The 17,605-nt window shown below is 44.9% G+C and overlaps 1 protein-coding gene across 1 annotated transcript; it reads left to right on the top strand.

Annotated features, from left to right (window-relative positions):
* Window positions 1-15,035: 15,035 nt before the first annotated feature.
* Window positions 15,036-15,554, top strand: LOC145689656 (uncharacterized). Its single transcript, XM_081763845.1, has one exon. The coding sequence runs from the start codon at window positions 15,036-15,038 to the stop codon at window positions 15,552-15,554; it is 519 nt and encodes a 172-aa protein (XP_081619971.1).
* Window positions 15,555-17,605: the final 2,051 nt, after the last annotated feature.

Raw genomic sequence — 17,605 nt, forward strand, 5'->3', positions numbered from 1 at the left:
CACCGTGAACATCGCTGTTCGACGATTGTTGGGCGAAACGTAATTTATCCAGCTTTGGCGCTTCGAAAGCTTGATAAGACATCTAGCTCGAGCACGTAGAATGCGGAAACGCTGCCATGGAACACGCCGGTGGGAAACGTCGTCACCGCATCCTGGAATGGAACCATGAGCAGCATCAAAAACAGTGTGCTCAAGAGCCTCTAGCACAACAGATACATGGAGATCATCACGACAATGAAACTCACTGAGCTCACGGAATTTACGCCAGTCAGTACGCTTCAAATTAAAGCGGCGGAGAGGAAAAGGAGGAGTAACAGGGAGACCTTCAACAAATAACGGGAAGTGATCACTGCCACAAAGATCGGGATGCACCCTCCATGTCAATGAGGTCAAGAGGCTAGCACTGCGCATGGAAAGGTCGATACAAGAATATGTGCCATGGGCAGTGGAGAAATGAGTAGGACTGCCATCACTAAGGATAAACAAGCCACTCTGCTCAAGAAATTCGGTGACCTGTTGGCCACGACCGTCAGTACGGACAGAACCCCACAGAAGGTGGTAGGCATTAAGGTCTCCTACAAGCAAGACATGCGGCTCAAGCTGATGGAAGTGCTGAAGCAGATAGGCGTTTGTGAAGGCTTCAGAGTGAGGAAGGTATAATGAACAAACTGTAAGCAGGCGAGAAAAGTATACTCGCACCGCAACGGCTTGCATTCGCGATACAATGAGAATTTGCTGAGAATGAACAGAGTGAGTGATTACGGGGGTAATGGGGACGTCAGCAGCTAGGCTATATGTCCCCGTCACGATAAACATGGTTGCTCTGTATTAAGAGATGGAAAGAAAACGGTTAAAAGAATAGGAAAAACTAAACTGCTGCTAAATAAGAGAAAGTGAAAGATAAATGGAATAAAAAAATAGAAAATACAACAATAAATAAATTAAAATATATAACAAGAACAATATATAGAAACACAATAAAAGCTGACAGAAATTAAAAATGCAGCAGCAATAAAAAAGTGGAAACACACTAAAACAGCTCAAAGAACGTGAGCAACCCCAGAAGCATTAACAAACTCAAGTACCCGGCGAACAATAACACTTGAATCCCCCAAAGCACGGGCAAGAGCAAAAGGCAATCTGAAACGTTCTCTGAGAGCTGAGTATTCAGGACATTCAACAAGAATGTGCCGAATACTCAGCGGGACTATACACTCCTCACAGTACGGACGGTTCAATCTTTGCAGCAAGTAGACATGCGTCAGATGAGAGTGTCCGATACGCAGACGCGCCAGGAGCACTTCATCTCAACGACGAGAGGACGAGAACGTACGCCACTCTCCTAGGAGTGGCTTGACTGCGTGCAATTTATTTTCAATCGCCTGGTCCCAATCTGCTTGCCAGTGAGAGCGCATCAAGATAGGAAAATACGAATGAAGATCGGAGCAGGGAAGGCTATGCTTCAATGCAACTCCGGCCAAAGCGGCGTTCTTGGCAGCTGTGTCAGCAAGTTCGTTTCCCCGAATGTCGACATGACCCGGCACCCAGAAGACAACGACGACACAGCCCTGTTGCTGCAAGTGATTGTATCTCACAAGAATGTCCTGCACGAGAGAGTTCATACTGAGAACATTCTGTAGACTCAGAACCACACTCTGAGAATCGGTGCAAACAAGCACACGACGTAACGAAAGCGTGAGAGCGTGATTTATGCCAAGCTTAAGAGCAGTCAATTCTGCAGTGAACACAGAACACAGGCGATGCAAATGGAATTCAGAGCTGCCCTCGTCAGTGACAAAGGCAAAGCCTACGGAATCACCATCCTTAGAACCGTCCGTATAGAACACACTAATATCGGGGTACTGATCTAACAGTGCGGCAAACATCTGCTTGTACACCTGGGAACTAGTAGCTTGTTTCGAATGCAGAGAAACTGGTATCATAGCGAGGTATACGAAGCAGCCATGGTGGAATAGCACAAAACTGAACCAAAGAAAGAGAGGGCCACACGAAATCATCAGCAAGGAAACTCTCACACGCCCGGATGTACCATGGAAGTGTAGAACGAGGACGTGCAGCATAGTGCTCGTAATTCCGACCACCAGGGACACGTGGTCTACAAGGGTGGTCTGGAATACAGCGCACATGTGCAGAATAATTAAGAAGGAGCCTCCTGCGACGATACGCTAGGGAGTGTTCATTGGCTTCAACGTACAGGCTTGCAACAGGACTAGTACGGTAGGCGCCAGTAGCAATCCGAATACCCAGGTGATGCACTGTATCAAGTTGGCGCAACAAGGGATCACGAGCAGAGCCATAGAAAATACAGCCATAGTCTAACTTGGACCGAATGAGACTACGGTACAAACGAAGTAGAACAGTACGATCAGCACCCCACGTGCAGTGGGAAAGGACACGAAGGAGATTCAGAGCTCGAAGACAAGAGTATTGAAGATTCCGTACATGTGGTGCCCACGACAAGCGACGGTCAAACACCAGACCCAAGAAACGGACTGTATCAACGAATGACAAACGGGTGCCATCGAGGTACAAGTCCGGGTCAACAACAGACGTACGCAGCCGGCAGAAGTGAACACATTGGGATTTCTCGGTAGAAAAGCGAAATCCAGTCTCATTCACCAGCGAACAAGACGATTGAGAGTCAGTCGAAGCTGTCGAGTAACGCCGCGAAGATGACGGGAGCGACAGAAAATTACAAGGTCGTCAACATAAAGCAAACCAGACACAGGAGCCTGGATCTTTGAAAAAACGCTGTTGACGGCGACAGCAAACAACGTGACACTAAGGACACTGCCTTGTAGAACACCATTTTCTTATACAAAGCGCTCTGAGAGATTAGATCCCACACGCACTCTGTGAAGAAAATTCGAGAAAGTGTCGCTCGTGAAGAAAATTCGAGATAAAGTGGGCCATATGCCCACGGAGACCCCAGTCATATAAGTGTTTTAGGATTCCGTAACGCCACGTGGTGTCATACGCCTCCTCTAAGTCAAAAAATATGGCTACAAGATGTTCGCCGTTGAGAAAGGCGTCTTGAATATGACCCTCAAGATAAGGAAGATTGTCTGTAGTGGATCGGAAACGACGGAATCCACTTTGATGCTTGCTCAGAAGTGAATTGGATTCAAAATACCACACCAGGCGCTTGTTGACCATGCGTTCAAACAGCTTACAGTCGCAGCTCGTGGGGCTAGTTGCGACTTTGCCTGGCTTCAAGATAGGAAGAACGAGAGCCTCACGCCAAGCCGGTGGAAAAAACTCCTCGACCCAGAGGCGATTATACAGTTGCAAGAGAGCAAGCTGTGTATCGCGGGGGAGGTTGCGCAACATTTCGTAGGGTATACGATCAAGACCTGGAGCAGTATTGGATGATTCACGAAGAGCAGAATCGAATTCAACGAGAGTGAAAGGAACATTGTAATCTTCGTTGTTCGCGGTACGGAAGTTTAACGGGTTCCGCTCTAAACGCGCCCTAATGGGAACGAATGCTGGAGGATAATGTTCAGACTCAGAGATAGATGCAAAGTACTGGGCCAAAGTGTAAGTTATCTCCGAAGGATGAGTAACTAAGACACCATTCACAGACAAAGCAGGAACATCAACAGTAGGAGAATTGCCATTAAGAGAGCGGACCCGACGCCACACAGTGGACATCGCTGTGCGACTATTGACGGACGAAACGTAATTCATCCAGCTTTGGCGCTTCGAGAGCTTGAAAAGACGTCTAGCTCGAGCACGTAGAATGCGGAAACGCTGCAGATTATCGTCAGTTGGATGACGATTAAAAGTGGCAAGAGCGTGCCGACGAGCTAGGATAGCCTCACGGATTTCCGCAGACCACCATGGAACACGCCGGCGGGAAACGTCGCCACCGCATTCTGGAATGGAACCATGAGCAGCATCAAGAACAGTCTGCTCAAAAGCCTTAGCCACAACAACTACAGGGAGATCATCAGAACACTGAAACACACTGAGCTCACGGAATTTACGCCAGTCAGCACGCTTCAAATTGAAGCGGCGGAGAGGTAAAGGAGGAGGAACAGGGAGACCTTCAACAAACAACGGGAAGTGATCACTGCCACAAAGATCGGGATGCACCGTCCATGTCAATGAGGTCAAGAGACCAGCACTACACATGGAGAGGTCTATACAAGAATATGTGCCATGGGCAGTGGAAAAATGAGTAGGACTGCCATCATTAAGAAGAAGCAAGCCACTCTCCTGAAGAAATTCCGTTACCTGACGGCCACGACCGTCAGTGCGGACAGAGACCCACAAGCGATGATAGGCATTAAGGTCTCCTACAAGCAAGACTGGGAGCTCGAGCTGATTGAAGAGCTGAAGCAGATCGGCGGTGCTAGAGGCTTCTGAATGAACAAACTGTAAGCGGGCGAGAGAAGTATACTCGCACCGCAACTGCTTGGAGGCGGGAGACTAGGTGAATCTCCCAGGAATGAAAAGAATCAGAGACGCATACGGCCACGCCGCCAGCAGCGTGACCAGCATCTGACTTATCACATCTGTACATAGTGTACCCAGAAAGAAGGAAGGACTTGGTAGGCTTAAAATGGGTTTCTTGCAAGCAGACGACAACTGGGGAGTGGTCTGAGACCAGTTGTAGCAATGCCTCACGGTGACAGTAGCAGCGACAGTAGCGAGGAAGGAAGGCCTTCTTTCAATCGACGCTTCGCATCTGTAGCAGAAACCTTCTCGACTACCATGAGTTCTCGGATACGCTTCTCGCGCTGATAAGCTGGACAATCCCGAGACCAAGCAGAATGCTCTCCCTTGCAGTTAACACAGAAGGGCTTGGTCGCTTTGCAGGGTTTCGCACCATAACTACCCTGGCCACAATTCGCACAAAGAGCAGCACTTGCATTACAGGAGGTGCTGGTGTGCCCAAAATGTTGACATTTAAAGCAGCGCAGAGGACTGGGTATGTAAGGCCGAACTTTTAAACGATAGTAACCAGCTTTCACAGACTCCGGAAGCGTGGGCAGACTAAAAGTAAGAATCAGTGACTGAGTAGCGACAAGTTCACCTGATTTCTTACTTTTGATTCGAGCTACCTCTATAAAGTGTTGGTCCGCTAATTCCGACTTGATCTCCTCTTCGGTGGCATTGAGGAGATCCCAACACGATATCACCCCTCTTGAAACGTTCAGCATACGATGAGGTTCGACTGACACCTTCACCGGTCCAATGGCAGTTAACTTAATTAACTTCGCCGTTTACTTCTCGTCTGTCGTTTCCACCAATAAAGTGCCATTCCGCAGTTTCTTTATGTCTTTAACCTCCCCGGCTTGATGAGTAATGACTTTATTGATTACAAAAGGGGATAAGCCCTTAATAGCACTCGGACGGTTTTCCTCAGTACTGGCACTTTCAACGTCTTTCTCTTTAATTACAAGATATCGGACAACAGGGGTCGCGATACTTGTCTGTTCCTCAATTTCACTATCATTCGGTTTGGGCTTCTTCCGTGAGGGACAGCCCGGTTCAGTGGAGAAAGTTTTTTTTACCCATAAAGAAAAGGATTTTTTGAAAACATTTATAAAGGAGAAAAGGGTGTGAGATCACACCAGGGCGTTAATGGAGAGAACTAACGTTACCCCCTGGCAATCCTTTCGTCACGCCCTCAAACTTAGGACCAGCGTGGGGCCGACGCGGTCAAGGGGAATGGGCGTGCAACAAAACCATTCCCGTCGACAAAAGCGCGTGGCCCCGGAAAAGGAAAAAGTACGACTAAACAAAACAGAACTGGCCAACAAAAAGATAGACCCCCACCAGCCCAAAGAAACAAAACAAAAACAAGAGGTGCGGATTTTTTGTACTTTTATTTTTTTATTTATTTTTTTTGGCTTTTTTGTTTTAGGATTTTTTTGTTTTTAATTTTCTCAACGATTCAACACGCCGGACAACACAAACACTGGACAGACAACAGCAGGCCGGGAGGGTGCACGTCCCCCCCCAAATGGAGGAAGACGTCCACTAGACCTTCCTCTTCCCGACTCCCACCAACCACTCGCGAGTCCGGTAGCGGTATTCGCGGCTGAGAAGGCATGCAATGATATGAATATGAGGGGTGATTAATGAATGACTTATGAAGCCGCCCTCTCAGCTCCACCCCTTCCCCGACGATGACGGTCCGCTACATGGAGGGGGATTTTTTTTGTCGAGTCCTTTCCAGCGATATATTACTATATCTCCTTTGCCATTTAAAATTTTCAAGACAACCTCACGTACCCCTATATGAGGGTGTCTGGGATGGACCTTTTATAGCTCAAAATCCTAGCCCCTTAAAATAATGACGGACGTGTTTTTGCGTTTTCTCATATTGGCATTCGATTCGAAGATACACGGTGTGCCAACGGTCTTTATGGATGTCCTATTATATATATAATGGGTATGTGTGTGTGTGTTTTAAACCAACATGACGTGCTTATTTATTTACGATGAATTGCAACGGATAGCGTTGTCATCATATTTATCTTTTAAAAATCTCAAAGCAACGACAGCCAACTATGTTCAAAACATTGAAAAGAATATATCACATAAAAGCATGGGCTAACACCCGCATGTAGTGTGTTAGAGCTGATAAAATCACTTTAAACTACGAGGTAGTAATAATTACAGCGACTTAAATACACTACTTGTCGCCCGGGCAAAGAACTCGACTTAGCTCCTCCCCTTGACCAACCAAAGCATAACGTTCCCCCAAATATTTGGCAAATTTTGCGCCCTCCGAATTCGGCGCCCAGGGCACAATTTCAGTTTGCCCCCTTCCTTAGTTAGGTCACTGACTAACCGTCACATGAATTCTGTGTTGGCTCAATATGGCGGATGCGCAATCCCACTTCACCCCACCAGGCTTTGCTTTCTCAGCATTGAGTGAATGCGGAAAAAAATCTGTTTATTTTGGGGGTGATATCCATTATATATGTATTGCTATGAAGAGGAAGAAGAAGTGTTTCGTCGTACGTCATAATTGTTTTCGTTAGGTGATAAATAGGGATGAAAGCATGTTAGGAAAAATCGGCTACAACCGTCGGCCCAGGTCGATACTTTTCTACATCTACTCTCTGTGTCTCAAACACTGGAAAAATAAATTCGAAGTTGTTTACCTTAGTTTCGATGTTGATGGCGAACTAGTACTGGGAACGCTGTAGTCTTCTGAACCATCATCTTGATTTTCAGATTACTTCGTCATGCTTTTGAGTAACTCGGAATATTTAAATGGATGATAAACTCGAATATGTGATCTCATATTAGATGTGTTTCCTTTAGCTCTGCTGCATGATTTTCCACACAAAATACATTTTACTTGGCTCTTTAAATTTGGTTCTTCGATAAAGTATTCCCAAAAAGGACTTATTTTTGAACTGCTAGCCATTGCAAAATCAACACTGCTGTACTGCTCTCTACTTCATCCGGTTTGGATATGCATCTTTCCAATTGTAGCACCCATGGGCGGCGATTAGGGGGCAGTTGCCCCCACTTTTTTGAAGAGACGCCCTAATTTATATAATTTCATTTGGAAATGTAAACAGGCTGTCTACACAATTTGGAGAAAAGATCTCTGACTTTTCCCTGACTTTCCATGACGAAAGTTCCAGATTTCCCTGACCCCTGAATAATTTCAAAATATAGAAAAAAGAAAGAGACTTCAGCCTCCACACTCCCCATAGTTGACCTTGTTCTTTTCCGCTTCTGTTTCTTTCTTTTTTCAATTTCCTTTCCAAAGGAATGTAAATTTACAAACATATGCATTAGGCCGAAATTGATTACGCCTACATATTACACAAACTATAAAGTTACAAACGAATGAATGAATGAATGAATAGGGGGTTTAATGGGGACGTCAGCATCAAGGCTATATGTCCCCGTCACGATTTACATGGTTGCTCTAGACTAAAACATGTAAAGAAAAAGGTTAAAATACTAGAGTGCAATAAACGAAAGTGCTGCTAAAGAAAAACATAAAATGAAAAAGAAAATAAAAGAATAAATAGTCTAAAACAGATAACAAAAACAATATATAGAAAACAATAAAAGATAACAGAAATTAAAAGTTTAGCAGCAATAAAAATCGACAACACATTAAAAACGCTCAGAGAACGTGAGCAACCCCACAAGCTTTAACAAAGTCCAGTACCCGGCTAACTATATCATGTGAATCCCCCAAAGCGCGGGTAAGAACAGAAGGCAATCCGAAACGTTCTCTGAGAGCTGAGTATTCAGGACATTCAACAACAATGTGCTGAATACTCAGCGGGACTATACACTCCTCACAGTACGGACGGTTCAATCTCCGAAGCAAGTAGCCATGCGTCAGATGAGAGTGTCCGATACGCAGACGCGCCAGGAGCACTTCATCTCGACGACGATGGCACGACGACGTACGCCATTCTCCTAGAAGTGGCTTCACTACATGTAACTTATTCTCAAGAGCCTGGTCCCAATCTGCTTGCCAGTGAGAGCGCAACAAAGAATAGAAATGACACTGAAGATCGGAGCACGGAAGGCTATGCTCCAGTGCAACCCCGGCCAAGGCGGCGTTCTTGGCAGCTTTGTCAGCACGTTCGTTTCCCCGGATGCCGACATGACCCGGCACCCAGCAGACAAGAACGACACAACCCTGTTGCTGCAATTGATGGCATCTCAGAAGAATGTCCTGCACGACAGAGTGCATACTAAAGACATTCTGTAGACCCAAAATCACACTCTGAGAATCGGTGCAAATAAGCACACGACGGAGGGAAAGCGTGAGAGCGTGGTCTAAGGCAAGCTTAACTGCAGTCAATTCAGCAGTGAACACGGAACACAGGCGATGTAAAAGAAATTCGGAGCTGGCCCCGTCGGTGACAAAGGCACAGCCTACAGAATCCTCATTCTTAGAACCGTCCGTAAAGAACACACTAAAATCGGGGTACTGATCTAACAGTGCGGCAAACTCTTGCTGGTACACCTGGGAACTAGTTTGCTGTTTCGAATGCAGAGACAAACGTAAATCATGCCGAGGTAGACGAAGCAGCCATGGGGGAACTGCGCAAAAGTGAACCAATGAAAGAGAGGGCCACACGAAATCGTCGTCAAGGAAGGTCTCACACGCACGGATATACCATGGACGTGTAGAGCGAGGACGTGCAGCATAGCGCTCGTATATCCGACCACCACAGAGACATGGTCTACACGGGTGGGCTGGAATACAACGCACATGCGCAGAATAATTAAGAAGTAGTCTGCTGCGACGATATGCTAACGAAGATTCATTGGCCTCAGCATACAAGCTGGCGACGGGACTAGTTCGGTAGGCGCCAGTAGCAAGACGAATACCCAAGTGATGCACTGTGTCAAGTTGTCGTAACAGAGAAGCACGAGCAGAACCATAGACAATACAGCCATAGTCTAACTTGGACCGAATTAGACTACGGTATAAACGAAGTAGAACAGTACGATCAGCACCCCACGTGCGGTGGGAAAGGACACGAACGAGATTCAGAGCTCGAAGACAAGAATATTTAAGATTCCGTACATGTGGTGCCCACGACAAGCGACGGTCAAACACCAGACCCAAGAAACGGACTGTATCAACGAATGACAAACGGGTGCCATCGAGGTACAAGTCCGGATCAACAACGCACGTACGCTGCCGGCAGAAGTGAACACATTGGGATTTCTCGGTGGAAAATCGAAATCCAGTCTCATTCGACCAGCGAACGAGACGATTGAGAGTCAGTTGAAGCTGTCGAGTAATGCCGCGAAGGTGGCGCGAGCGACAGAAAATTACAAGATCGTCAACATAAAGCAGACCAGACACAGGAGCCTGGATCTGCGAAAAAACGCTGTTGACTGCGGCAGCAAACAACGTGACACTAAGAACACTGCCTTGTGGAACACCATTTTCTTGTACAAAGCGCTCTGAGAGACTAGAAACCCACACGCACTCTAAAGTGTCGCTCGTGAAGAAAATTCGAAATAAAGTGGGCCATATGCCCACGAAGACCCCAGTCGTATAATTGTTTTAGGATTCCGTAACGCCATGTGGTGTCATACGCCTTCTCTAAGTCGAAAAATATAGCAACAAGATGTTCGCCGTGGAGAAAGGCGTCTTGAATTTCACCCTCAAGATAAGCAAGATTGTCGGTAGTGGAGCGGAAACGACGAAATCCACTTTGAAATTTGCTCAAAAGTGAATTTGATTCCAAATACCACACCAGGCGCTTGTTGACCATTCGCTCTAGCAGCTTACAGACACAGCTCGTGAGAGCAATGGGTCTGTAGCTCGTGGGGCTAGTTGCGGCTTTCCCTGGCTTTAAGATGGGAAGAACCAGGGCCTCACACCAAGCAGGTGGAGAAAACTCCTCAACCCAGAGGCGATTATACAGCTGCAATAATGCAAGCTGAGAATCGCGGGAGAGGTTGCGCAACATATCATAGGAAACACGGTCAAGCCCGGGAGCAGTATTGGACGATTCGCGGAGAGCAGAATCGAACTCAACGAGCGTGAAAGGAGCGTTATAGTCCTCACTGTTGGCGGTACGGAAATTTAACGGGTTTCGCTCTAGCTGAGGACGTGAACGAGCAAAGGCTGGTGGGTAGTGATCTGACTCAGAGATAGTGGCAAAATGGTGGCCCAAGATATTGGCGATCTCTGAGGGATTGGTCTCTAGAACACCATTCACCGTTAAGGCTGGGACAACAAGTAAAGAAGCGGATCCGTTTAGGGAGCGAACCCGACGCCACACAGTTGACATAGGTGTGCGACTACTGATGGACGAAACGTAATTCTTCCAGCTTTGGCGCTTGGAGAGCTTGACCAGACGTCGAGCACGAGCACGTAGAATCCGGAATTGCTGAAGATTGTCTTCTGTGGGATGATGATTAAAAGTGGCAAGAGCGCGCCGACGGGCCTGGAGAGCCTCACGGAGTTCCGCAGACCACCATGGAACACGCCGGCGAGAAACGTCGCCACCGCATTCTGGAATGGAACCATGAGCAGCATCAATAACAGTCTGCTCAAAAGCCTCAGCCACAACAGCTACAGGGAGATCATCACGACAATGAAACTCACTGAGCTCACGGAATTTACGCCAGTCAGCACGCTTCAGATTGAAGCGGCGGGGAGGAAAAGGAGGAGTAACTGGGAGACCTTCAACAAACAACGGGAAGTGATCACTGCCACAAAGATCAGGATGCACTCTCCAGGTCAATGAGGTCAAGAGACCAGCACTGCACATGGAGAGGTCGATACAAGAATATGTGCCATGGGCAGTGGAGAAATGAGTAGGACTGCCATCGTTAAGGATAAGCAAGCCACTCTCCTTAAGAAATTGGGTGACCTTGCGGCCACGACCGTCAGTACGGACAGAACCCCACAGACGGTGATAGGCATTAAGGTCTCCTACAAGCAAGACTGGTGGCTCAAGTTGATGGAAGAGCTGAAGCAGATCGGCGGTTGTAAAGGCTTCTGAGTGAGGAACGTACAAAGAGCATACTGTAAGCGGGCGAGAAAAGTGTACTCGCACCGCGACGGCTTGCAGTCCGGACACAATGTGAATTTGCTGAGAATACAAAGAATCGGAGGCACAGACTGCCACGCCGCCAGCAGCGTGGGCAGCGTCTGGCTTGTCACATCCATACATAGTATACCCAGAAAGAACAAATGACTGGGTAGGCTTAAAATGGGTTTCCTGCAAGCAGAGAAGTACAGGCGAGTGGTCAGTTAACAGTTGGATCAATTCCTCACGGTGACCATAGAAGCCATTGAGGTTCCACTGAAGAAGCGCCATACTGGGAAGGATTAACGTTTCAGGCGAACTTTCCCACGGGGTCCAATAACAGCCCACTCGGAATCCATAAGTTCGTCCTCCACCATGTCATATTTCAGAGAAACGGCAGGAGGCTTACGAACTGGCGTAGATTTTGTTCTCTTGGGAGTGAGAACAGTCTCGTTCAGCCGGCGAATATGTTGGCTGAGTTTAAGTCCGCCTATATAAGGTGGTCGGCGCTGGGCTGGAGTACGCCGAAGAGCACCACTAACAGAAACACGTGGGGTTCTGGGAAGCTCGCTTGTCGTTGAAACCGGGGTCTTCGGGGCACAACTATTCTTTGGGACCGAGTCTGTCTGGGTGGAAACGTCGGAAGTCTGGGTGGCTACAGATTTTCGGGAACTAGCTGAAACAGTAGCGAAGGGAACAGAAAGCGAAGAAGGGACGCTTTCTTTCAGACGACGCTTAGCATCAGCAGCAGAAATCTTCTCAACAACCATGAGTTCCCGAATACGCTTCTCGCGCTGAAAGGCTGGACAGTCCCGTGACCAAGCTGAATGCTCACCCTTGCAGTTGACACAGAAGGGCTTGGCCGCTTTGCAGGGTTCCGCACCATGACTACCCTGGCCACAAATCGCACAAAGAGCAGCACTCGCATTACACGAGGTGCTGGTGTGCCCATAATGTTGACATTTAAAACACCGCAAAGGACTAGGGATATACGGCCGAACTTTCAAACGATAGTATCCAGCCTTGACGTACTCCGGAAGCGTGGGCAAACTGAAAGTAAGAATCAGGGACTGGGTGGCGACAAGTTCACCTGACTTCTTACTTTTGATTCGAGCTACGTCGATAACGTGTTGGTCCACTAACTCCGACTTAATTTCCTCTTCGGTTGCATTGAGGAGATCCCAACACGATATTACCCCTTTGGAAACGTTCAGTATACGATGTGGTTCGACTGACACGTTCACCGGTCCAATAGATGTTAACTTAAGTAGCTTCGCAGTTTGCTTCTCGTCTGTCGTTTCCACCAATAAAGTGCCATTACGCAACTTCTTCATATCTTTGACCTGTCCGGCATGGTAAGTGATAACTTTATGAATAACAAAAGGGGATAAGCCCTTAATAGCACTCGGACGGTTTGCATCAGAAATGGCACTATCAACGTCTTTATCTTTTATTACAAGATACCGGACAACAGGTGTCGCGATACTTGTCTTTTCCACTATCTCAGGTTCAGTTGGTTTGGGCTTCTTCCGTGATGGAGAGCCCGGATCAGAGTTTAAAGTGTTTTTTCCCATAAAAGTGTGATTTAATGAACATTTTTGAAAAGAAAAAGGGTGTGAGGTCACACCGGGGCGTTAATAGGGGAGCTAACGCTACCCCCTGGCCATCCCTTCAGCACGCCCAACACCTTAGGATCAGCGTGGGGCCGACGCGGTCAAGGGGAATGGAAGTGCAAAAACCATTCCCGTCGACAAAAACGCGTGGCCCCGGAAAAAGAAGAAGAGAAACAAAACAAAAGAACCTGGCAAACAAAAAGATAGACCCCCACCAGCCCAGGAAGAACAAAACAAAACTAATGGTGCGGATTTTTTTGTATTTTTAATATTTTTTGTTTTTTATAGGATTTTTTAGTTTTTTTTCATTTTTTTGTTTTTTATCTATATTTTTAAAGACTCAACACTCCGGACAACACATACACTGGACGCAGACAACAGTAGGCCGGGTGGGTGCACGTCCTCCCCAAGTGGAGGAAGACGTCCACTAGACCTGCCTCTTCCCGACTCCCACCAACCACCCGCGAGTCCGGTAGCGGTATTAGCGGCTGAGAGGGCGAGCAATGATATGAAGATGAGGGATGATAGATGAATGAATGATGAAGCCGCCCTCTCAGCTCCACCCCCTCCCCGACGATGACGGTCCGCTACTTGGAGGGGGAAAGTTACAAACGAAAGTGTGCAGTATGCAGAGTACTCCAGATATGAAAAAATACACATTATATGCTTACACATTTTAATACCAATTACACAGCATTATAATATTGCCTATAGTAATATACAGTTCATACATGATTTTACTGATTATTAAAAAAATACACACAGACACACATACTTTTGCTAGTGCAGTTGTTAAATGCAACACATTTAAAAATTTGTTTTCATCCTTTCTCGCATAGTTTTCTTCTCATTGTTCTCAATATCCTTCTTGTTGTCTCCGCAGTTTAATTTTCTTTTCTTCTTCCTCCAGCTCCTTTAGTTGTTGCTGAATCTTCCGTTTCCCTCTTCTCTTCTCGTCTCCAGCATTTATTTCTCTTTTCTTTTCCAGATACACATGGTATTCTCATTGAACTTCTCACTGAATTTATCATATCTCTTGTAATTATTAATCCTGATTATCCACGTATTTTCATCACAGAATCATATATGATCCATTGAGCCACCCGAGATTCTTCTTGTAAGTTGTCAACAATGAGAATTTTATTTATTGTGAAACCACTTTCAAAAAATGCGTTTCCGTGAAAGAAGATAAAACACAACTTCATGACTGACCATAAGTCAACGAAGTTCTTCCCATTTTCTAAGACTAAGTAAAAAAACTCATCAAGTCCAATACAATATCTATCATTGGCTATGAATTCATTCGAGTGTTCCTTAAATTCTTCAGTTGAGCTTTTACTGTGAGTTGGAGAAAATATTTCTTCGCGTTCTCAGTCACTTGTCCAGATATCCTCATGGTACCATGCAATTTTTCTAGAACAGCGTCTACTCTTTTGAGCAAATATGCCAGGATGCAGTTAGATATGTCTTTTTCGCAGAAAATTAGTTTCAACAACTATATCAGAGAAAACTACATTTTGCATCCAGTAACAGTATAGATACCAACCCTATTTCATAAATTCAGTAATTGAACAATGGACCTAAATCGATTTTTCCCTGACTTTCCCTGACTTCACCTGATACATTTATACTTCCTTGACTTTCACTTATTTACAAGAATGTGGACACTCTGTTAAAGGTTTTGTATGTATTACTGTTTCATAGGAAAAAATGGTGAAATATATTTGCAGTTGCGTGAGTACGTATTGGATATTTGTCTTCCCGTGGAGTTAAGAAAGCTACAGGAATTGCGTTTTACTTGCAATTCAAAGCAATTAATATTGCAATTGCATATTTCCTTAAATGTCATAGCATATGCTTGCAGTACTTACTGTATTTCATTTTCTAAGAGAAAGTTCTTATGGAAAATATTGAAAAATGGCCTCAAATTTTGCAAGGGGTTTTATTTGCACATAGAACATCAGTGCATTCTTCTACCAGATATTCGCCATTTTATGTTTTGTACCATAGAACTCCTGTGCTTCCTGCGGATGTATCAAGAAAAAAATCCACGGCAAATGAAAGTTCCATATCTAGTTTTTGTGAACAGTCCCTTGACGTAGAACACTTTGAGAAGTGTATGGAGTCAATGTTGCAACTGAGAGATTCAATGCATAAAGAAGTCAAGTGTAACATTGGCATTGCGCAAGAAAAGCAAAAGGCTGAGTATAATAGAAGACACGAAACACGTACAAACATAAATGTTGGAGAGAAAGTTCTTGTTAGAAATCTGAAACGTGAAAGCAGAAAGGGAGGTTGGGCATCAATGCCATGGAATGGGCCGTATGAAGTTGCAGCAATTAATGCAAATAAGACAGTAGAACTCAAATCCCTCGACGGAAAGAGTTTGCTCAAAAAGAAACAACACATAAAAATTTAAAGAAGTACAAGGATTCGTCATCTTCATATAAGCCAGAAACGCAAACAAGAAGAGAAATTGAGGCACTCAATGGAAGCAAAGAAGATTCTTTGGGAATACCTGTCACGTACGAAGGTCATTTAGAACATTCGTACTTTCCTGTAGATGCGGAATGGCAAACTGACAAAGCAAGGACACTTAATCTGCATGTAATAAGAAAATTAGAAACAAAAGTTGACGAAACCGACAAAAGTAGTAACTGTTAAAGGCGATAGAAACTGTTGGTTTCGGTGTATATGTTATATGGCGACGAAAATATGCATAAAGAAATACGAACCAAACTAACTACTTTTATGCAAAAGAAACTTTCAAAAGAAGTTATAAACTACAGCGGTAATGAGAAGTATTTTTCACATTGGACAATGGTGAATGAGAGAGAGTGGGCTACGGATGTTGAGATAATGGCAACTGCAGCCTGGCTTAAAACGGACATTTTTGTCTACACAAAGGTCCAAAATAAGGGAGAATGTGTTTGGCAACAATTTAGTAGTAGCATTCGACTGTCTTCTGTGAGCCGGTGCAGACTCAAAAAAAGAAAACATTTAAGTGAACCATTACTGATAACAAAATCCATATATATTGAAAATATGAGTGGTAGTCATTACAATGTAGTGAAAGAAGTATATTTGTAAAAGAAGAAAATGTATAAATTACTACTAAATTGTACTGTATATATGTTAGTAGTTAAATTATGATAAATTGATAAGTTTCTATGATTTTAGTTTATTATTGTTATTTTAATGGTAGTTTTTTGTTTTTTAATTGAAAATAAGAATAGGTACAGTTAACTGAGACATAATTATGTTGTTTGATAATAGTAATGGTTTTTATACAATCAGATAAGTAAAGATGATTGAAATAAGATAGACATCAGATAAGATCGGAGAGCCCGGATCAGATTTTAAAGTGTTTTTACCCATAAAAGTGTGATTTAAAGAAACATTTACAAAGAAAAAAAGGGTGTGAGGTCACACCGGGGCGTTAATGGGGAGAACTAACGCTACCCCCTGGCAATCCCATCAGCACGCTTAACACCTTAGGATCATCGTGGGGCCAACGCGGTCAAGGGGAATGGAAGTGCAAGAAAACAATTCTCGTCGACAAAAACGCGTGGCCCCGGAAAAAGAAGTGAAACAAAACGAAAGAAACCTGTCTAACAAAAAGGTAGACCTCCACCAGTCCAGGAAGAACAAAACGAAACAACCAGGTGCGGATTTTTTTGTATTTTTAATTTTTTTTTATTCCTTTTATTTTGCGTTTTTTTCTTTTTTATTTGCGAACACTCAACACTCCGGACAACATAAACACTGGACGCACACCACATTAGGCCGGGTGGGTGCACGTCCTCCCTAAGTGGGGAAAGACGTCCACTAGACCTTCCTCTTCCCGACTCCCACACACCACCCGCGAGTCCGGTTGTGGTATTCGAGGCTGAGAGAGCATGCAATGGCATGAAGATGAAGGGTGATAATGAATGACTTATGAAGCCGCCCTCTCAGTGCCACCCCCTCCCCGAGGATGACGGTCCGCTACATGGAGAGGGAAAGCAAGCTGGGTATCGCGAGAGAGGTTGCGCAAAATTTCGTACGGTATACGATCAAGCCCTGGAGCAGTATTGGTCGATTCACAAAGAGCAGAATTGATTGATTGAGTAGGGGAATTAATGGGAACGTCACCAACGAGGCTATATGTCCCCGTCACGATTAATTAGGTTGCTCAGGACAGCACTATTAAAAATGAAAATAATTAAAGCCAACAGTGTTTACAAAGACAAAAGTGCTGCTAAAAAATAATAAGAACAAACCAAAGCTAGATAAGATAAAATAATAAATAAGATAAAAAGATAACAATAACAATATATAGAAAAAACACTAAAAACGGGAGAAAAGATAAAAATGTAGCAGCAATAAAACAATTACACAAGCTAAAACTGCTCAGAGAACGTGAGCAACATTAATGGCCGATACGAACTTAAGTGCCCGGCTAACACTATCACTATTATCCCCCAAGGC

Source organism: Thermobia domestica, chromosome 7 (assembly GCF_964235325.1).
Source record: "Thermobia domestica chromosome 7, izTheDome1.hap1.1, whole genome shotgun sequence".
Classification (NCBI taxonomy): domain Eukaryota; kingdom Metazoa; phylum Arthropoda; class Insecta; order Zygentoma; family Lepismatidae; genus Thermobia; species Thermobia domestica.

Excerpts from the sequence above, each read along its gene's own strand:
- LOC145689656 (XM_081763845.1), top strand. The coding sequence starts at position 15,036 with ATGGAAAATATTGAAAAATGGCCTCAAATTTTGCAAGGGGTTTTATTT.